At 34.7% G+C, this 23837-nt stretch overlaps 1 protein-coding gene across 5 annotated transcripts in view; it reads right to left on the bottom strand.

Annotated features, from left to right (window-relative positions):
* The window catches only part of UHRF2 (ubiquitin like with PHD and ring finger domains 2), an 85413-nt gene that overhangs the window by 13923 nt on the left and 47653 nt on the right, over positions 1-23837 (bottom strand). For all 5 annotated transcript variants that reach the window (XM_038169768.2, XM_038169765.2, XM_038169766.2 and 2 more), the window contains 5 exons: positions 17361-17470; positions 11273-11459; positions 7161-7284; positions 6675-6782; positions 2558-2662 (listed from right to left, as the gene is read on the bottom strand). In XM_038169768.2, coding sequence (XP_038025696.1) covers positions 2558-2662; positions 6675-6782; positions 7161-7284; positions 11273-11459; positions 17361-17470 — 634 coding nt within the window. The remainder of the gene's footprint in view (positions 1-2557; positions 2663-6674; positions 6783-7160; positions 7285-11272; positions 11460-17360; positions 17471-23837) is intronic.

Here is a 23837-nt window from a genome sequence, read left to right as displayed (position 1 = left end):
TTTAAATCTGACTCAAAAAAACAATGACACAAGCTTGGAAGAAGACAATTTTTAAACACAAAAGTGAATCTTCTGCTATTTGATTTGATGAACAAGCAAGTCAAAATATTTTTATCATGAACACTATGATTGCACAATCATTGTTAATGTTGAATATCCAGTGTCTAAATGTTAGCCTATTCTGAAATGCTTCTTAGATTTCAAATTCATGAAGAAATCTCACAATTTCTTCAGCTAATGTTCCCATTACAGTTACTAGCAAGAACAAAATTAGCAATATTAATATATTCAAGACTCTAAAGCTAACTATTGTAGGACTGTGTCTTAAATAGTTAACCCACATAATTTGTCACTAAAATCCAAGATTAAGCATTTATAAGAGAGAGAATAATATACAAACATTTTACAGGCATGTAACTAAAAATAAGGCTAAGCTTCACATGCAAAAGAATTTCACACACTTCTCATTTCATAACCTATGACTTCTCAATCTTGAGGGCAGATCCTTCACTGACAGAACTCATTGTTACTGAGCACTCAGAATGTCACAACTTGAGCAAAGTTGCAGACAAGTCTGGGTCTGCAGAACCGTAAGTTTCCAAAGACACAGCGTAAAAATGTCATGATCTGAAAGCCAGACAATGAGTTCTGTTTCCTATAATATATTTTTGCAATTATTTTACCCCAACAGTGAACTGCTAATTTAAAGCCACAAGAAGGGCATTAAGATGGCACATTGGCAAAGTGTGTAAATAAAGATTATAACCATATGGTAAAGGTTTCCCAAATGCATGTATTTCTCAGTCTTGTGAAAACTTACACACTATGTCATACTACTGAAATTCAAGTAAGAGTCACTTCTCTTTTCTTCTCATACAATAAAGTAACAGACGGTTTTATCTAAATTTTAATGTAAAAGTTCAATTGGAGGAAAGATATATTATATTTAGGATACTTATTGTACGGAATTTGATTTTTCCCTGGGTATGCTTGTAGGAGTTTAATTTCAAACTTTTTGCACAGAACAGGGGAAATAGAATCAGGCTGGAAAATAAAATTTGGCATATGAAAAAAGAACTGAAAAAAATCCCTAATTCAAAAAATGCACCTGGAAAAACATTTTTTTCCTATTGCATCCCTACTTTAGAGAAGTTCAAAAAAGCTGACATTCATATGAATTTTTAGGTATCACCTGCAGTATTTCTCCCCAGCTATGCTTCTTCAAAATCATATATGCCACTGAGGCTATGACAGTGCCTAGATGTCTGCAAAATCTCATGATCCCAACTTCACGTAGCTAAACAGGAAGAGGCATGCAAAGGATTCAAATAACTTTATTAGATATTATTAATTTAATAATGACAGTAGAAGTAATAAGAGAACACCAGTATCACTACCAAAATGAAGATAGCAGCTAGATGATCTCATCCCAAGACAGTAGTTGTAACTACTGAGTAACATTGTTCCTGAAATGTACTGGCTAAGGTTCCTAAAGTTCGGGTTAGAGTTGATTCAAAGGACATGGTAATGTACCCCAACACCAAGTACCTCCTCATATGACTTGTTCAACAAAGAGACACAGACATCTTCAGAGACAATACCCTGCAACTGCAGGTACTGTCAGCAAAGAATACATTACATTCTGAGGCTATTTCAGGTGCTTATTTCTTTCTCCAGTGCCTTTGTCCTTGTGATTAGCAGCTATGCATGTCGTCAAAAAAAATGGACTGCTTACTGCTTTATCCTTCACCTGCTGCATGCATGATTCAAAATCCCACCTGGTGGAACCGAACTGCAGGAGGGGATGTACCTTGTGTAAACATTATTTGATTGCAGAGAACCAGTAATCTATTCATAAACAAATGTTGATCAGTATCATGAGAAGAAAGTTGGAGGCAGTTAGTTTTATTTAGCAACATAACTGCGTTGGTTGCTCTACTTAGATCTTACATCAAAGTAGAATTTTTTCCAGCAACTTTGGGAATGATAGCACAAGATACTGAGACTTTCCTATGAAATTCTGAAAGCACTTATCAGTAGGAGTGAAGAACCTTCAGAACCTCACAGAATCAAGTAACAGTTACCTTCTATTCTTGCTTCATTAAAATAAACACATTGCATAAACAAACCCAAAGGACAAGGCATTTATCTGACTTGAAAGCAATAAAAATCATGACCAAAGAACATAAAATTACTTGCATATCATTGTCAGATTTTACATAATACTAAACTCTGTTTTAGTATTTTAGTATTATTTACATAATACTAGACTCTGAAAGTATACTGAAAATTTTACTACCCTAAATGATGTACAATTCAGCTGCAATTTCTTGCTTGAGCATACACATGAGGATAAGCATTCTTTACTAAATATTTGCTTATATATTTCTCTCCAAAATACTAAAAACTATTGGATTTTTTATCAGTGGTAGTTATTTTTTTCACAATTGTATTTGCATAAGCAGTAAGGCTCATATCAACAACAAACATAACCCTCTATCTTTAAAAAGATTAATGTATTAGAACTGCAAAATCATTGCTTGGATAAATGACATACCACTTCATCTTCAAATCCTCCAGCTAATACAAGCGAGTAAGCTCCATCATTACTGCGTCCATGGATTCCACCCACATGTGGTCTGTGAACACCTGCTTCACTCACCTGGTAACAGAAAAAGGACAGTTTCTAACATCTTTTTCAACCAAACAGCTATCTATAAAAACTTTTAACAGTGAACTTTCTGCTTAAAAATTGTATAGAGGTGTCTGTGTAAACAGTTAATGTACAACTACCATTAAAGGTGAGAATTCCACTTCTTTTTAAGGAAGAAGAGCCAAAATAAGGATATCTAAAAAGGGAAGGACAATGTGGGACAGCTGATACACCAGATGATGTAAATGTACACTTTCTTCTTTGGGAACATTTTCCATGTTTCTTTCCACGAGCAGTATTTAAGACTGTACATATTGCTATACCCCATTTGGTAAAATTTTTTATTTGTTAACTATAGAAGATCACAGTGACCTGTGTAAGGATCACTCTGTCAGGTACCACTAAACTAACATGCTATTAATGATCATAACATGATCAACTCAGAGGAATACTATGGTACAGCCTAATGAAACAGAAGTCACTGCATCAAAGCGTATATCACAAACTAGAGGATAACTCTCAGATAACAAACGTGCAACTTAGCTGCAACCACACCACTCAAGAACTGCTGTTGTAGCATAAACCTGCAACATCATTAGTCTGCTGGGATGTATCTCTCAAAAAAATTAGTATATTAACCAGATTTTTGCTGCTTGTTCCAGACTACCAAATTATATTTTAAAATTAACAAGAATAAACAAGAGATGACATATTAAATTCTGTATTTTCTCACTACATGATGGCAAAAATATTATTAATAGAATTAAGATTCCCAGCATAAAAACAATTAGGATCCTTCTTCATACCTTCTTATACTCCTTCATACCTAGGCTTTGTCTGTTCTGATTCTGCCTCTCCCGCTCCTGTACCCCTTTTTCCATCCTATACTTTTAAGCAACTTCCATAAAAGTTTACGTTCTTTTGCTATGTCTTGTACTTTCATAATACTACAATACATCAGACCAAAGATCCAGCTGGCAAAGGAAAAAAAAAAAAGCTGTCTCTAACAACAGACAAGAGCAGACAGCTGTGCACAGTATGAAAAGTCTGTAGGGATACAATAATCCTTCCTTGTACAATTTTTCAGCATACAGCTGTCTAGGACTCCAACTTCCTAAATTACTTAGAATTTTTTGAACCCATAGTACCCAAGAGAAAAAAGAGTTCACAATAGTGCTGCTTGTCTTATGAACCAGAACTAGCTTGTTCCTTTTGAATCAGTCACCTGATTTTTATTTTTTTTATTTTGAAGACCCCTTTTCTGCATTACAGATGTATGCAGATTGTTCCTTAATCATACTTTTCATATTGTACTTCATTTTGCAAACTTCAACCCCACACCATCTTTTTAATCCTCTTCCATAATGAAAAGTGTTTTCACTTGAATTAAAACTACCCCATTCCTTTTATCACCCTGATTCTTGATCATAATAATATCTACTATTTTCCTAGCCCTTCCTTTCAGAGTATTTTAACTCCTGATATACTTTTTTGATCACTACTGCACATTAAGACAGCATAATTCCAAAACCAGCTGTTAAGAGATCTTCCTAAATAATAATGAAAAAAAAGTATCTGAAAGCCCAGTACAATTCATATGAAGTTAGAAATGTTCCCAACCCCATATTTACTATCCACAACGACTTAGGACTCTCACCTAACTTTATCAGCTATTTGCCAATTTTTCCAGACCATTTATGTGCAAGCAGAATAAAAAGGCCCCACTATTGTGCTCCTCTTTCCTGCTGTATTAAACATCCCCTCATTCATTCCTCCCTCCCTTCTTTCATTTCCAGGACTTATCAATTAAATTTAGGTTTCTGGTAGGTGATTCACCCCAAAGATGAATTCTGGTAAGTAATTCATGCCAAAGATGCTCTTCAGGTGCTCCCTCCAGAAGCAATACTTAGTCAATTTTCTTCTAGGGAAAAGAGAGTTTGTGTCATGAAAAACTACACAAATCAAAAATACAGCATCTAAAGTCTCTAAATTCTCATAGATCTTCTTAGGAGAAACGCATTTCTCATACAGAAGACCAGTTACGTGAGAAACAAAAGTGTAATTTAAGTGGCTATGTAGAAAAGTTTTTTGTTTGTTTGTTTTTAGTGAAATGTTTCATTTGTACCAAAAATTAAATTGTTAGGTATAAATGGCAATTGCTTTTGCTGTCTATTCCACACACACACACATATATATACACAAAATCATGATTCTTTGCTTAATTTTCTTACAAAAGCAGCTCTGTATTTCTGTTCCTTTTTCTACCAGCAAGAAAGATCATAAAACTATCAGCTTTTGTGTCACCAATGGAGTTCCTAAGAAAAAGACAAACTTACAACTTTAATTACTTCTGAAGCCATGAAAAAACTTTTTTTTGAGATTTTGAGTTTGCACAGGTGATTTCAGAAACTTCTCTTACTTGGTGATTTTAGAAACTTCTCTTATTTATGAAACTATGCTTAATCTGGAAGCCAATAAAAATGTAACTATTTTAATTCCTTTCAAAAAAGTTCTTCAAGCACAGGAGAGGTCAGCAAAATATCCTGAGGAATCGAAATGGAATTCTCCTCTTAACTAAATAGCTGTGTGTTAAAATGAATGGGATAATGAACAGCATGATTTCACAGTGCAAAATTAACTTGCTTATAATCTCGTATTGACAGAAGCACTCATGAAGTACACCAGTGTGCCGGTGTGAGGAAGAATCAGTTTAACTGCCTCATTGTGATCCCTACCAAAGGAGAAACCAAAACCTGTTGCTATATAGAAACCATCTGCTGCAAACTGTATCAGCCTTAAAAACTGCACACTCTCCCAAATCCAGAATTCTTCAGACTGCAGTGAAGACACCTCCATCAGATGAAACCTTCCTGTTAAGTAATTGCTTCTATTGTTTGAAAAATAAAATATCTATCTTCTTCTCAGAAGAAAGCAGGTGATAAAAAGTTCAGAGAGCTAATCAGAAAAGGCTTCTGATTCTTGTTATGCCCATGTTTAAGCATAGAAGAAAAAAATGCTTCTGTTCTTCTGCATATGATGGAAAACACTCCATTACAAACTATTACACATGTAAGAGACAAATAATTAACAGTGATATCAGATAAGATCAGGGAAAACAAAGTTTGCAGTTTCTTGGACCCTTCAAAACCACAGAAAAACAGTACTGGCATAAAAAGATGCTATCCCATCATTCCAGCTTTTTAAAAAACTTACATATATATATAAAACACACACACACACACATATATATAAATTTTATGTATATATTCATAAAGTGCCTATCACCATATTGATAAACATTCTGCTCTTCTATATATCGGCACAGTACTGTATAACCAAAATATGAAATGGACTGGGAAAAATAAATTCCCTTCTAGCCCAGATGTGATGATATTTCAGCCAGCTGTTTTTTTGTTTGTTTGTTTTTAACTAATCTAGTTTACCTCAGAACCTAAGAAATATTTGCAACAGAAAATGAGACAGTGCAAGAAGTAGCAAATGCTGAATGGACAGCTCATGTCATTAGTAGTACAGGCTTATGCTGTTTTAATATGTTCACCTGCTTGAAAGAATAGTTGGATGTCAGTTATGCATGACCAAAAAACCTAACAGTTAGTCAACTTATAGTGATATCATCTACTGCTTTTGAAATCCACAGTCTACATTTCTTTAGCGGGATGCCCAGTTCACATGAAGGAGAATTCAGAAAACACTTTACTCTATTCACTAAGTATTCCACTCAGAATTTTAACATGTGAAATTTGTTTATCCTCATTACAACAGACTTCTATTTAAAAATAATTCTTTTTTTTAAAAAAACACTACTTATTAGCTGTATTATAAAATCTGTATGCTTCTATTTCATTACAGTTGGCATCAATTCCAGTATCACACTGTACGTGCTTTATCTTGTCCTGGTGAAAATGAAAATTATCAATCTAAATTTACATTAGTGTCCAGCACATTTATTATTATTCTTATTTACTTCAACTACAGCTAATACTGAAGCAACATACCATACCTGAACTCTGAATTTCCAAGTTGTCCCAACAGGAACACCAGGAATAGGTCCATAATGATTTGAAGGAACAATCGTGCATTCCTTAGTGCGACCAACACAGGCCATGCCCTAAAAACACAGAATGACTTAATGTTATAATATTGAAGACTACTTGAAAAATCAGCTACAGATGTCAGGAAATCTAATCATTATAAAAAATACATACTTTAAAATGCATTAACAATTGTTAAAGAAATGTTTTAAGTAATGTGTGTTCAGGTTTTTTGGGGGGAGATTGGGAGTTGGGTTTTTTTGCTTTTACCTCTAGTCACCTTAATAATTCTTCCACTGCTTTAACTGTCAGTAGATAGTGGGCAGGATTCATCATTGTCTCATAGTCTGTGCAACCCAGTACTGAATTTTGTGTAGTGCATATAGAAGTATAATTACAGATGTAGCACATACATGAACAATCAGAGTAATAGCTATTTCTAAAACACACTCTACCTTGCCCCAGTCTCTCTGGCTTTCAGTACTGGCAGATGGCATCTTTGCTTTCTTTTTACTCTGTTTGAGCTTTTCTCCAGCCTTTACAACTTCATTAGAATCATTTTTGCAGGAAGGACAATACCTAAAAAAACGGTTTTAGTAAATTCTCAATTACTTCATAATAATGGCAATACATTTCCTGTAGCCAAAATAGTGTCAACTGGTTTATCTTGACTGAATATTTAAAGCTAGCAAATATATACCAGTCTCAAGCAGCTGAAGCCTACAGTTGAAAAAAAAAAATGAACCCAACATGAACAAATGCTGTCAACTTTAAAATAGGGCTTTTCAGTTTTTTTGAAGGTAGAGTGTTAGAGGCAAAACATTTCACTATTCTTTCTCACATGATGTGTGAGACGTCCCCATGTGTCCTGTATTCTCTCTTCATTCTGTCCTCTTTCGTTCAGACCATGTAAAGGAGAAGATAGCCGAGATTAGAGTATGCTGCTAACCAGTGCTCGGGGTTTGTTTGTATGTCCTGCCCACTCTACCCTTATTTTCTGCTTCTACTGTACTAAATTTCACTGCAGACAGCTGAATGTGAAACAGAGCCAAGACACCATGTAATATGGGTAGACAGACAGACAGACAGGCACACACACACACACACACACACACACACACACATTCATTAATCCTACCCCACAATGCCTAAGGCACTTGGAACACAGCACTGGGACTCATTCCAGCTAACACAAAGCCAGCCTGATAGGAAAGAAGGAGATAGCAGTACGCCATGACTGCAGCAGAGAGAGAAGGGAGGTACACTGGCCGTTTTACTGCTTCTAAAAAGATTTTCATCCCACTCCAGGAATGCTAATGCAAAGATAATTAATTGTCCATGTTTCTGGCTTCCATGGCCTAAGTTTGGCCCACAAGCTGCTAATGGAAGACACCTGATATAAAATAACATCGATAACTTAATTTAGATTACTACCACTACTGCTACTACTACAACTGCTGTTTTGTATTTATGACCTTATGCATTTGGTTATGAACAGAAGATTTAATGATTAATGTCTACAGAAACAAATTTCACTATGCCAATAAAGGTGATGAGCCAGTAAGACAATGAAGTTACATTGATTACAAGAAATGAAAAATAATACAAGATGTTGAATTTGTCTAAAACTAAGACTTTGGATGATATTACTAAAGTTGTTTCGAAAAAAAAAAAAAAGAGTATGCAATGGCCACCTACAAAGAAGGAAGATGATAAAATGCAAGTTCACAAGGTGAATTTAACAATGGCATCCCCTGCTTTTTGATAGCATAACCATATTACCCTAATAGCTTTTAATGTAAGCTTCTCATAAAATATTAAATATTGTTTAGCATATAGGAGGGCCTCATCTCTGCAAGAGAACCTTATTATAATTTCCCAAACTGCAAGTTTATCCCCTGCATGGAGTTTGCCAAATCTTTCCACTTCCAAAACAAGCAAGATCTAGCAGGATGTTAAGGATCACATGGCCATTACCCTTTGCTACTATGTAAGAAGGGAGAATGCAGACCTCCTCTTTGCTAGGAGATCCTGCTTTGCCCAGTGTAACTGAGCTACTTCTACATACAATCAAGCATTAAGACTGAAGAGGGCTGGTATTACTAAGTATCTCAAAATAACTACTATAGAGCCACCTCCGTAACAGTACCTCTTCCACCCAATGATTTCATCCACAGATGCAACTATTTGTTTACTTGAATAAACAAATCTTAAGGCTTGTATTGTTACACAGCAGACAAAAACAAGTTAAAATGCTTGACAGCCTTTTTGCAAGACATTTTATATATTATGAATATGGAACCTTCTGCTACTTGTGGAAATTCATAATCATTTTGTGAGGAATGCAAGTAGAAGGGTCTAAACTTTTATGTAACCCACGACCTGACAGACTATAAAGGCTACATTTTCAGTCAATTCAATTTTTCTGTGGTTGCCTACAGAACACCAAATTTCCTGTAAGGAGGAAAACCATCCTATGGATCTATGCTATGCAGTTACAGTCATGCTATTGGAAGAGTGTAGGGATATCTAAGAGGGTAGGGATACCTAAGTAATTCCAACACTTCGAAAAAATTTGCATTCTTCAAACTTTCTTTGTAGCTCTCTGAAATTGATGTAGAATAACTCCTAAGAACATCTTCTTAGAAGTTTTTGAAAAAGAATGGGTGCCAGTGAAGATTAGAACAGTAATGACTAATCTGAAAAATCACCTGAGGCACCCAGCAGTCCAAGATAATCTTAGCACACTAATTAAATCAAAGAGACACTGGTGGCTGGTGAGATTTCACTATTAGTATCCTAACATGCCTATCGAACTTGCTGTGTATTTGAGGATACAGAAGAAACTAGAGAAAATAAATAGTTCTTGGATTAGAACGAAGGATTTTGTGACTTTGTGTGAAGAGGGTCACTGACTTGGAGCATATCTATTTTCTTTATGCGAAATTTAACTGTGATTAATATTGGAAAATAAATGAATTTTACTGTTGCTGGAGTACTGGATTTTGGGAGTAAGTAACTGAAGAAGAATGGATGGACTGAACAGATGTATACTTCCAGCCAGGTGGTCTCATTGAACATTCTGAATGAAGTCAGAAAAGAACTTCTCAGCTGCTATATCCGAAGGGCAAGCACTATGAAGTAAAAATACTGTATAAGGACTGCAGTCAATAATAAACCATTTGTGTGTTGAGAATAGTTTCCAACATGACATCAACTCATTAATGTCGGCAATTAGTAGGAAGCAAGAAGATGCCACATACAGCAAGAACAATCTCCCCTGACAGTAGAAAACTTAGGGATAGTTATGACTAGTATGATGCATAATACACATTGCTGAATAAACACTGTCATTTTGCACACGGAAGAAGTGGAAGGCACAGAGGCAATATTGAAATAAATGCTATTCATAATTCCAACTACCATTCCAAAAAGAGTGGATACAATGCTTCTCATTGCAGAAATTTCATAGGACAAAGAAAAAACAGTAGCCTCAGTATTGCCGCTGAGAAATACCTATCACTGTTAATCTCTCAATTGCTTAATCACACATTGGCATAAATATAGAAGGAGCTCAGAAAAAATTGATACCACAGAAAACAGGCACAGCATTAGTGACTTACCAATACACAAACTTACTTTGCATGCGGCATCCACTACAGTATAGTGGATTAAGTTACTTATTTCCAAAGAAGGTTAAAACTTCCATAGCACTTGAATGGATTTTTTTATTTGAAGTGTACCGTTCCACAAAAATTAATCACAAGGCCAAAGATATTCCATAAAACGTAGCCATAGACATCTTAGACATTAACTGATGTCTACATAATGGAAAACTTTACTTAAATGAAATTATATTTATTACTCATTTATAAAGGATTAGCATCTCACATAAGTCACAGGCAGGTTATAAATATGAACAGTGTAAATTGTAGATAGCTAATAAACACAAAAAATGGCACAGTGCCCAAGATAACTTACTGGGCTGCTAGTGGTTCCATGCAGACTCACTTCAAAATACAGTTACCTTGATTTGACAATGTGAGTTAGCTTGGTTTTCCTGCTGGCAGAGCCAGGGACAGTAAAAAGGAGAACGGCAAGCTGGTGGATCTCGCACAGCAGGAGATATGAAAGGGGCAGAGGCAACCAGAAGACAGGGGAAGGTCTCAAGGCCAGCAATAGTGGCAGAGGATAAAGTGAAAGAGAAAGGTGAGGGAAAGAGTGTTGTTCAAGCAGTGGAGCTTGAATGAAATTAAGAGACAAGGGAACAACCACTGTAAGTAAATATAATCAGATCAGGCAATGTCCTAATGATCGCAGTGAATAAAATGAACATACCAGTTTTTGAAATTATGTAATGATCATTAAGCTTACTACTAATCCTTTATGAATGATTTAAAGGAATTATTGTGACAGAAAACATAATGGTTTACATTAAGTGGACAGATGAATAACACACCAGAATTACAAAAATTCTTCAGTAGTGTCTCTTATGAGGTGCAAATAACAAAGAGGTACCTTGTGCAGAATGGTAATATAGATAAGTAAATCATCCTTGTATATTTACCAGTCCTCATCTTCTGGTATCTTGCTTAGGGGAGGGTTCAGGCAGTATATATGATAAGCCATATTACATTCATCACACAGGAGTTGCATGTGAGCATCCTGTTTTCCACCACACAAATAACATGAACAAAAACGGCATTCCTTATCTGGATCAGCCCTACAATGCTTGCACTCAGGGCCACTTTTTCCTGTCAAAAACAAAGAAAAAGTCAAATGCCATGTATCTCAGAAAACTGCATTACTGTACCAACAGGAAACAATTCTTTCTGCACATGAACACTGTCCTCTTGAAATTTATTTATTTGTTCTCCCCCCCCCCCCCTAATAACCTTTATTTGACTACCTAGGCTAACGGGATTTTTTGTTGTATAAACCAGCAGCTTCTCTTATTTTCTCCCCATCAGCCCACTGTGCCTCACTGCCTTCAAAATGACACCAGCATACTCTGCCTACAGATGAAGCCTTGAACAATCTTTGGTTGGAGTCTTCTTAAATTCAGCTATGAAAAAAACCCAGTTAGGAAATTGGTAACAGTCAGATGCAGACGGAACTACAATCTAGAACAGCTTTCTTCCCCATAGAATTAAATTTACAGTTGCATAAAAGAATTAATAGTCTAAGATCATAGTCCACCTCAAAATCACCAGTTGTTCACAGCAGCAGTTTAGTTTACACACAAAGAAACACTAACTTTCTGGTTTAGCTCACTTGGAAGTTTGGACTAAATGAACACTGCTATGAAAAAAAAAAAAAAGACACACAAACACACACAAAAAAATTGGCATTTGTTCCCAAATCATTCAGTAGCCTAAAATAGATATGAAAGAGCAGAACATAGAACAATTAAGACTTACAGGAAAAATGTTTGAAACAACTGGGAAGTCCAGAGAAATGAGAGAAGACTTCAGAAGAGAACTTGATCACTGCTCAAACAATTCCTTCATTAAAAGAAAAAAAAAAAATCACAGAATCATAGGATATCCCGAGTTGGAAGGGAACCACAAGGATCACCAAGTCCAACTCCTGTCCATGTTCAGATGTGTTCTGTGTGAAAGACATCTAGAAATGCCATGTAAGTGAACTTGACCTTCAACTAGCCTAATATAATAATTAACCGAATAATTCCAAGCTGTTCTTGAAATATCATTTTATCTGAAAGAAATAAATATCTTTGAATCAGAAGGCACAGAAGACTACAAAGACTATTAGAGAGTTTGGAGTTGGATAGAGGAAGTTGCAGAATCTAGATGCCTGCAATAATACAAAGACTTTTTTTTTTTTTTCTGAAAGTTTAGAAGATAGGAAATAGAAAGGCTTATTAACTAACTTTCTTCATTCATTCTGTGAAGTTTACAACTTGTAATTCTGGCTCTCTGTTCCTACTGTAACATTCTATAATTTCATTCACTTGGATGGACAGACTGTTTATGTGAAGTTTTGAGACAGATGTAGACTGTCAGAAATACTATAAAGTAGGAACAACAACCTTTTCCTCCTTCTGAAGGAGTGGTAGACATCAAGGTAGATAACGTTCGTTCCTGTTACTACTTCCACAAGAGAAAGAAGGTGAGCGGGAATACAACAAAGAGTTTAAGACAGATGAGGAAAATCATAGGTAAAAACATCTTTAGTACTGACAATGGCCATCAGTTTGTTAGAGTACTTTAATATGTACTCTCTTTGTGTACTCTAACTGGGAAATCTCAATACAAGCTCAGAAAAAGGAATAGGGAAGACTGGGCCACAAAATGTTCTCAGGAGAACAATTCTGGGAGAAAAAAATAACTATGAGTTATAGTAGTTCAGAAACTGAAAGAGCTGGAATACCAACACTTGGAATAAATCTTCTTGTAAGTCCATAGGCAAACTATCTGAGAAACTTCTGAACTGATTGATAATGTCTACTCAAAAGGGCTATTTGCCTAGAAGAACAGTCTGGCAGACAAAATCTGTGACAGACAAAATTGCCCGTCATAATCTTTGCTAAAAATACCCCAACTCATTATTCATTCAAAAACTAACACTTTCATTCTCAGAAACAAAGACTGAATATGTCCATGATGTCACAGGCAAATTCATTAATAACAAATTTGAAAAGGAGGCCCATTATAAAAATGCAAACTATAAACCAACCTGCTCTAACCCCAAGCCCCATACAGCCTTTAGGAGACAGCATGAACTAAGAGTATCGCAACAAAAGAGAAGGACACAAATGTCAAATCATAACATTTAAGAAAACATTGCCTGTTTCCATAAAAGATTTAACCCTTAGTAAAAAATAGGATTTTTTTTCATACTAAAGGATGTCTGTCTTTCTGACATATTTTTATGGGAGACTAGATTTTCTCAAACCTCATGGATACGTGCCCCCAGGTTTGTCTCACTAGAAGGGGACAATACTATTCAGGGACAAGTTTCCATCTTCTACTAGATTTATTTCTTATTTTTTCTTCACCATGAGTTATTGTTTAAGTTGCTGCCTTCAGAAGCTGGAAAGCCTATCAAGTCATTGTAAGTTAGTTTGCTCACATAACATAAAGATTTATGAGCTGATTCCTGACAGAAAGAAAGACAAGGTTATCTTCTTGATATATCCAGAACAGTTCTGGATACTTTTGCATTTTTCCTAAGCATATGGAGAACAAAAGTCACAATTATGGGATTGCAGATATCTCAGCCCCTACCTGCTGGGAAAAAAACTGCTCTCCCAACTGGATAGACTTTACAGAAAATGTGATCAACACAAATCAGAATGAAAACCTCTGTGGGAGAAACTCCATACTGAAAGTCTTTTAAGAAAGGGGGACCAGAATACCAAGTGTTATGCTACCTCTATTGTCCTTCTGGATGATATTGAGCAATATTCTTATCTTCACAGGTGGAAGACGTACACCTACATTGTAATTTGTAAATTTCTGTATGGGAAAAGACAAAAAAGCATCCAAATGGAAGTGATCTTCTAGTCTAAGACTTCTCCCACAGGGTTCATTTGAAGAGAAAACAAACAAACAAACAAACAACATAAGAGTGCTGATGAAACAATCTGTACATGGCTGTACCTGTGGAATTTCTCAAACAGCTACGCAAAACTCACTGATCTGTCCAAGCTATCAACATCAATTCAAGTCGAAGTTGAAGAAATCCCAGGTAACTGGTCACTCCTTTGAAAAATCTTAGAACTGATGACTGAGCTGTCCCTAAATAAACTCATACTCTACCTCATCTGAGAAATAATAGGCAAAAGGAAATTTATTTTTCTCTATATCTTACCACCACATGTTGTCTAGGCTTACGTAATTTACTGTTTTCTGTTACAAAATCAATTTCTGAGGTCAAAGTTTAGTAATAATCTCTTTTAAATATATATGTATTTCTGAAAAAAACAGAGGTCTATGTATTTGTTCAGTTAAACAACACCTGAAGTTTTCAACATTCTTCAATATACAAACAAAATGCAAACTTTTGTTTTCATTACATGGCTTTAATTTCTTACATTTATGCTTTACCATATTTGTAACTGAAATGCACTCATTATACCTGGCATATTGGTCATATGGAGACAGGTCTGTTCATCCCTACCAGCCAGGTATACTTTAGTTGCACTTATTATTTCACTTTCTCTTATTTATTTATTTATTTTTACTGGAAGAGTTACCTCACATTTATTGCATAAATCGTGACACTGCTGGAAATAATATATGTTGATGTCCAGTTCTTAATCCCTTTCTTGCACAGAAATAGTTGAAATGTATTTACAACTATGTTGCTTTTTAATTTACTAATTTGTTAACATAATTTTCTAGTAGGTGTAACTATAACTTTTTCCCAGACCGCAGAATTCTGTTAAATAATTTCAAATTGACTACCTTATATTTTTAAATGTAACTGATAAACTTGTAGTGATCCTTCATATACATTTTTTTCTAATTTATATATACAAGGCCTCATTAACATATGACCATGCTCAAGGAGTAACAATTTCCCTGTAGAGATAGCCTACAGTGTTTATATGGTGAGGATGATTTCCAAAGTATGCATACTAACTTTTGGAAAGGACACAGCTTCATTAGACAACAATATAGTCAGCACATATTCTGATTCTGCTCACAGCAATCTTATTTAAAGATAGTTAATTCTTGAATATCACACGATACTATTGTAAGAAAAATCTACTGCTTTTCATAGCATACAAATGAGTCAAGATAGACGTCCATGTACTGATCAATACATGTGTATGTCTTTTAATTTTTTTAAATGCGAAGTAGGTTGAGCATGGCAGAAAGGCAATGGCTGTACTATTACTAATTAGAGCTCAATTGATATGCAGTGTTGTAAATCAACAATGACAAGACAGTTTACCACAAAAATTAGAACCACAATAACAGAAATGGAAAGGGCAATGTGGTGAGAAAGATGGACTCAGAAAAAAAAGAAGAGTTTATGAGAAGAAATCAAACTGAATTACCAGATCGATTAAATTTGTAGGTTTACATTTTTAAAGTTTATATTTCTATGTTATATTTATTTATGTAGGTTTATAAACAACATCCTGAAACAGGAACACAAACAGAATGAAACAAAACATACACAGAGGTGCTAATCTCTACACAGATAGCAGTAAGTGAGTCATTTAAGCAAAAAGGTTACAAATGACGAAATAGGTATAAAATAGGAAGGGAAGGAGCTGTACGTGAAAATAAAGAGCTTGAACTTGAAATAGTAAAAACAGCAATCATCAGAGGAAGCACAGAATGTAAAATAAATAAATATTCAAGCCAAATCAGATGTTCCCAATGTAGCTAATTTTGTATAGTCAGCAATATAGTAATTACTCACTTCCTTAACATGTGTATACTTTTAAAAATTAATTTAGTATACAGAAAATGTGGGAAAGAACTAAACAAACTGTAATAATTTTATATGCCCTTTAAAAGGTTTTGTAAATAATTATACTTGCAAAATAAATAGGTTTGTAAAAGCAAAGCAGTACCTATACATTTTAATTTTTCTCATATCAGTTTTTAAAATAGAAACGTGTTTTAAGATATTGCAAAACCCCTTAAATTATACAAAGAGAAGATAAAAAGAATGTGTTGTTTATTTATTTATTTATTTATTTTTTCTAAGTAACCTAAGGAAAGTCAATCACAAGCAATGAAAAATGAATTGTGAAAAGTTTATTTACAGAAAGTCACATTTCAGCTTCTAAGAATACAACTTCAAATGCAGTATGCTTTTCTAAAAAGTTTTTTTTAGATGCATACAAGTAAACAGTAAGTACACTAATTATTGTGCACTAATAGCTACATAAAAAGATTCTGAAAAATACTTGCCTTGGCATCAAGAATCTAAGATATGATGTATCTGCTTCATTTTTTAATTCAGTAACACCTATTAGTAGAGCTGAAGATAAATCTCTCAGTTTCACTGTCATAAACACCATCTTATCACTCCTAACTTCAGTATATCTTTAAAGTTAGGATAAAATGTCCCACCACTTTTTAGATAATGCTGCCACCAACTCCTTCCATTGGCTGTGGGGAGGATGAGGAGGTATGGCATAGTTATTTTTAGAAGGTTTTACGGGGCGAAATAATAATCTAAACATTAATCATTTGCTTTGTTTGTTTGTTTTTTCATGGTACTAGTAGCTCTGGTACAAACTTCTTAATTTTATTTTTTAATTCATACATAATAACAGGTTTAAAGAGCAGCATTACAGACTAATCCTGTCTTTGGCATTTATTAATTTATTAGAAGTTTAAATGGCATGTCCATTGCCATAGAAGTTCTGATGACCTGGACACCTGTCTAGTAACTTAACTGGGATTATGAATTCATTTTGCACAGTTTGTTTGGAATATTCCCATTTCTCTGCTCATGACAAAGATGTTAAAATCTACCTTACAAGAAATACACCTTTAGAACAGAAATCTAAAAAGAATTCTATGTTACTACTTTCCTGTGCGTGCAAAACCTTTACTATTACCTCTGCAAACTCCTTCTTCTGCATTTTATATACACATCATTCAAGTATTCATTTTTTTATATCTATTCAAATGCCAAAAACAAAACCAAAAAACACATACTTTTGAAATCTCCATCACCAAATGTCAATGGATAAGCTCCTGGCTTTTCAATCTTGTACATTTCTTCTATAAAAAGGATTTTACAATCATTTATTGTGTCTTCTGGGCCTCTGAAAAATAAAAATAAAAAGTACATTCAACTTGGTTTCTCAGACCTAGACTCTGTAACTTATGACTCCCAAGAAATGGAATAAATCTATGTAGCATCTTTTTTCATTGTTGATTCAGTCCACACACAAAATTCAGCGCAGTACTAGCTCTACCAAAACCAAAACATACGCTCTTTACACTTGCATAAACAAAAGACTAGCTCATTGCCCTCAGATTACCTGACTGTCACATCACAGCTTGTAACTAAGTATGTCCTCCTTGACAGCCACCCACACCATTGCAATTCTCTAAATTGTACCTCTAAACCTACAAACTATTTTGCTGGCTGACCAGACAAAATCCTATCCTCTTGAATAAAGCATACTAAATATCGTTGTGAGGGTACACTGTCAGAAATGAACTAGATTTGTAACTTACAAGATACAGTAACAGATGTTACTTGGAACCTATACAGAAAGAAAAATGATAAAGGAGATCATTTAAAACTCTTATCGCCAAAAGAAAGATTCAAAAACCCTACTTTGACTTCTAAAATGTCTTGGAAAACTAAAATCCAATCCTGCAAACACTTGTACAATATTGAATTTCAGATACTGAGATTAGTCCTGTTAATAACAGATTTCTGTACCAGCTCCACTCATTAGACCTCAGCGATAAATAACAAATACCCTATGACTCCACAGCCCTAATGCTAAAAGCCTTCTAGAGATGGATTAGAGAACATCATGTGTAAAGCAAAGGTTTTCACTTTCTCACATGCATTTACTAAAATTCTAATCCAAATATAAATGCATTTAGATAGAAAAGGTTAGAAAAAAAAAAACACACAACACTTCTAAAATGCTATCTTTTCTCTCCTCCCTAGGATAATAGAGTGTCTACTTCAACTACCTCTTCTTCTACTATTTTCAATTTACTACCTAATTTAGAACTGATTGTGAAGTTTCAGTATAATGCATATTGGAAGCATTTATTACTGAGCAGTCTCACTGACTTCACTGAATTGTGTTATTACCTATTGAGCAATCTGACAAAAGAGAAAAGAATTTGCTTGCTGTAGAGCTTTATTTCTTTTAGAATGATACCCAGCTATTAAAAATAAGTCTGAAGAACTTTTGGGTTTGTTGAACTTCTCTCCTTGTCAAAATTTACTCTTTTGAACTGCTGCAATCCCTATTTTGGTTCTAAAAGACCTCTTCAAAATCTGAAATTACACAAGCAACTAAAGGAATATAGACCAGGAATGCCATAGCTTTAATTATGAAGATTATACAGTTTAACATTTTACCAAGCCTGTGATGTTTGTAGTTAAAATGTCCGGGGAGCACTCTGCAACACAATAATTTTTTTTCTTCTCTCCCATACAGAGACATTGGATGTGCTGGACATAACAGAGAAGCAGTAGCACACAGTCAACCTATTTCCAAGTTGGGAAAGAGTTAAGATTACACAGGTTTTTGAAGGCTTTATTATGAATGAAAAACAGAACAAAACAAAAAACTAACACCTATTTGAACTATGTTGTGCAAGATTCTGCTAAGCAAACCTAAAGCGTACTGCATCATTACAGGGAAAAAAATCAATAACATTGAAGATACTGATAAAATATTGCTAAACTGGAGACTAATTTCCAAGAAAACACCACCAGTAAGATAAAATGCTATGTTTCTTTCAAACTGTAAGAGTGTACACCATCCTGACAATATGTATAAATAGGATGAACAAGTCTTACAAGCCCCATTGGTAGGATATTGTTAAGAAATAATCACAGAGATAATCTAAAAATTCTTGCATAAAGATCCAAGTGGCATATTCCTACAAAAATTTCTAAGCCACAAAACTACATCAAACTATAGATGAGAAAGGAAACAATATATTATGGTCCAGAGCAAATAAGGCTAACTGCAATAACAGATCATCTTCACGACTAACACACTGGTGTCTGGGATTCGTTACCGAATATGACCAGATTCACAGGTCTAAATGTGTTGGGGAGCATGTATACTGCTTCCAAAAACAATGTGGGAAAGAAATGCACATGCACATACACTCACAAAAAGTATGTATCTAGTTTAAGTAAATCCATTTAAATGTCATCACTGTTTCTGTCCTCTTTATTGCTGATGCCTAAGAGCAGTTTTACTATCAAAGCAAACACGAGGCCTTTGTGCCATTCAAAGTTCCAAGCAGCTCTAGCCAACGGAAATGTAAATTAGAACATTCTTAATAAAAAGCTGCTATTTGTCTGTTAATAGTTTGTGGTGACTCAAATCTGGGACTTGACCATTTATTTTGCTTGAGGGTGTGCCTCTGCTTCTTCAGTAAGACTACAGTTCTCAGAAAAAAGAAGCAAAAAAGGAAAGGCTCTGCTCTCTCCCCCATTTCATTGTCTGCTTCCACCACTTCCCTTGTGCTGACTCCAGTTCTTGGACTCTGCCACATGATGACTTAACTAAGGCAGAAGAAAACTAAGCCAGGAAAAAACCCACAGGCAACAAAACTCTTTTTGGTGGCCCTGAGATCTGCAGTGGTTTAGATCTCTATGGAACTGGAGTCTGAGAGGACTTTGATGGTGTCTTGATTCACCACGATTGCCTTTTACATGTACCAACAATTATTCACTTTGGCATCTGTATTTATTTGACCCTTTTTAGTCACTTCAATGTTTGGAGGGAAATACTTCCCCATTTGTTAGTCATATGCATAAACAGAAACCGCCAGCAAAACTGAGAGATTTTGGATATTTCAACAGAACATACAAACACTACATCAATGCAAACATCACAATCTGATGGAGAAAAGCTTATTTTCCTCACCAAAAAAATCATGTATTTAAGGTAAGTTTCATTTGCACACTAGGGGGCATTGCTTAAAGCAGTTCTATACATTGTGGAAATATCCTTCAGTTTTATTTAAGTTTATATGCAGTGCAGTGAATGCAGGAAGGTGAATTCCCTGCATCTCGGTCTGGATGAGACTGTATGGTCCAACCACTCACACTAGAAGGCTGGGCTCCAGCTTCTGTCATTGCAAAGTCTGCCTCTGACAACATACATGTAAGGTTAGAGATACTTCTACTCTGTGCATGATCATGACATTTAAATTCCTCCAGCTGTCACCACATCTGCAGTTCTGTTTAAGGCAAAATCTCCAGTTTGGGTTTAAAGTGAACTATGTATCTAGAAAATCCTCCCTGAAACAGATAAAAGAGCACTTCCAAGAATAACTACCCCTCTAAGAAGGGTTTTGGGGCATATAGCCCCATAAGCTAAGTATAGCACTGCAGGTAAAGTGAGAGTGGAAATACCTCTCTTCTGCAGGACCATGCAAAAACCCTTTGGATTATCTACAACACAAACATAAATTCACAGTCATAAAACACCATGCATTCAAAGATGAACAGATCCTTTTCAAATGAAAAAATGTATGCATAATCTCAGGCAGAAAACATAAACAAACAAATACAGAGGGACCTTCTCAGAGTATCAAGGTTTTCCTGCTTATTTTCTGGAAAAGAAAATAATTACAAAACACACCATCAACAACAAAAAACACCACCACCACCAACATAAAAAACAAAACAAAACAAAAAAAAACAACCACATACAAAACAAAACAAACAAGCAAACACACACACAGAAAAAAAGCTACCAGCAGTTCTTCTGACCCTCTTCAATGCTATAAACCTTGTCATGTTAGGATGTTCCTTATCTATACCACGGCTTGACTGCCTATCCAGCTTGATTCCTCTAATAGCTATTTCTAATATAACTCATAAGCAGTGGATGCATTTTAAAACTAACACATAGAATTATGCTTTATTTCTCCTAAATAACACGAAATTTTACATTCAACAAACCATGTGTACAGATTTGAACATCTGTATGCATACAAAGAAAAACAAGCAAACCTTAAATTTTAAACAGATCTGTATGGGAAAGTCAGAAAAGTTACAGAAGTGGAGTACGTTGCATTTTAGTAAGTGTACAACTACAGATGTATCTAATGAAAAGCTGAAGCATAATGTATTAAATCAGTTAAAATTTTGTCAGGAAATGATACTGACATGTTCAATGTAAACCAAAACATAGCTGCTACAAATATGACTCCCATATAAAAAGGTATTTTCAAATTCTAGTACATTTCAGACAAATTTCAGCCTATTTGCAAAGCTTATATTCCCTCAAGTTTTAAATCTTGCACATGTTCAGTATTTGATTGGGTTTGCCTGTAGTACTCTATCACTGTTATGAGCAAAAATGCTTCTAGGAAAGACTTGTAATGTTTCTTTCCCCTGTCTCTACATTGCCTTATTGTCTGGAGCTGTTTTACTTTAATTTAGCTCATTTCTTACAGCATTTTCTCCAGAATTTAGAAAGCAGTATCTGGGAAACCAAACCAAACCAAACCAAACAAACTTTACATTGCATGCAACTCTCTGAGTACAGTTTTCAGACAAGAAGAAAGGTGGAAAAACACCTTAAAGCTGTGGAAGCAAATCTACAGATGCTTGTGCTATTACTATCCATATCTATGGGGAACAAGCCAAACCTGAGCTCAGTAGAATATTTACTAGGAGTAAATTCCACTAATGACAATTTAAACTATTAAACTACATTGATTTAAACTGTTAAACTATTAACTACATTGATTATGTCACTGTTTCCTTCAAACATGAAGATATTTATAATTTGGTTCAATGACGTTAGTAAACTAAAAGGCACCATGTCAAAAAGGCACCATACTTCACTTTCTGTGAAGTATGCAGAAGCAAAGATTTTAATAATCAATTTCATTACCAAAAATCACATGTATGTCAACCTCAAAGCGTTGAAGCTCACCAATACTTCTTCTATATCTAGTTAAATTAAACAAGTCCTTTATCTAATGCTATAAAGCACAGAACTCTCAAAAAAAAATAATCAATTGTAAGCAGGTAGCAATTGGTAAAAGTTTAATTTCCTCTCATAGCACTGCTATTCTTATGACTGCTCTGATACCTAGATGGAACTGATAAAACAGACAAAATTAATAATTTCTATATCACATATACAGTGGTCATGGTAAATGTCCTTCTCTTTCGGGTGTCACTTGCACGTTTCTTTGGGATAAGGGCACCCAGAAAATAAACTCTAACAAAGTTTTTCCTGAAAGGAGTCTAGTATTTGAACTTCAGAAAACATTGCATTTTCTGCTCTGAATGAAATAAGTAGCAAGCAAACACTACCACATACATTTACAAAGCTGGTATGTTCCAGTAAATACCACAGTTGCATATCCACAACTACAGAGGAAGTTCAACTACCATTGTGACAACTGATGGCTAAGAAAAAGTAGGTTTGCCTTACCAAAGCTGAAAAACTCAACTTAGCTATTTGCTCTTAAAAGACTAATTTTTCTATCAACCTATGCATACATTAGCTTTAATGATCAGACCATACATAACTTCTCCTAAAAAAAAAAAAAAAAAAAAAATTATCTAGTAAAACTGTGGTCATATTATTCTGTGAAATATGCAGAGAAACCTTTCTAGACCTTTTGCACAAGACACCTTTCTACATTCCTTCACCTTACCATAGTAAAAATGAGATGAAAAAAACCTTAAATTATACTTTAAGCATAGTAAATAAGACTCCATTTGTATGTCATGAAAGCACACTAAATCCTCTAAAGAAATTAAATCCCAAAACAGGGCCAGCCAAATCCTGCAATACAACAAAATTCCTAACACAAGCTTTCCTTTTCGATAAGTTAGCCACAGACAGAGAGAAACCCTCAACTGAATCTTCTTATATCCATGTTTTTTGTTTGTTTGATTGTTTTTCCATCTTTCTTTTTATATAAACCTTCAGTTTGCAAAACACTCTAGACAAATGTAAGCGCACTTGATTAGTAATATGTTATCCAGGCAATATCCTTGATATTTTGAAGGTCAGCTTTAAAGAAAACAAAACCTGCTAGAAGACAATTACCGCATTGTGAATACTCTATTGGATCTTATAGTCTGAGAAATTCAGTTTCAATTGCTAGACCTATGTCTGGCATTTTCTAGTTTTATGATTTTACCATATTGAAATTAAAAAAAAAAAAGAATTTCCACATGCACTGAGTCAAAACACACACCTAAAAAAAAAAACTATATATAAAACTATATATAAGAACTGTAAGAATTACACTATTGGAAAACAAAACAAAACAAAACAAAAAACAAACACATGGGTTATATTCACACAGTCAATCTCTAGGTCTTCTAAAGACTGGGGGTTAGAACTAGATGATCTTTAAGGTCCCTTTCAACCCAATCCATTCTACAATTCTATGATTCCAAGAAAAAAGGCATTGCTCACATTAAGTCATGTTTGCCAC

Source organism: Anas platyrhynchos, chromosome Z, assembly GCF_047663525.1.
Source record: "Anas platyrhynchos isolate ZD024472 breed Pekin duck chromosome Z, IASCAAS_PekinDuck_T2T, whole genome shotgun sequence".
Classification (NCBI taxonomy): Eukaryota; Metazoa; Chordata; class Aves; order Anseriformes; family Anatidae; genus Anas; species Anas platyrhynchos.
This window is presented reverse-complemented; position numbering and strand designations above follow the sequence as displayed.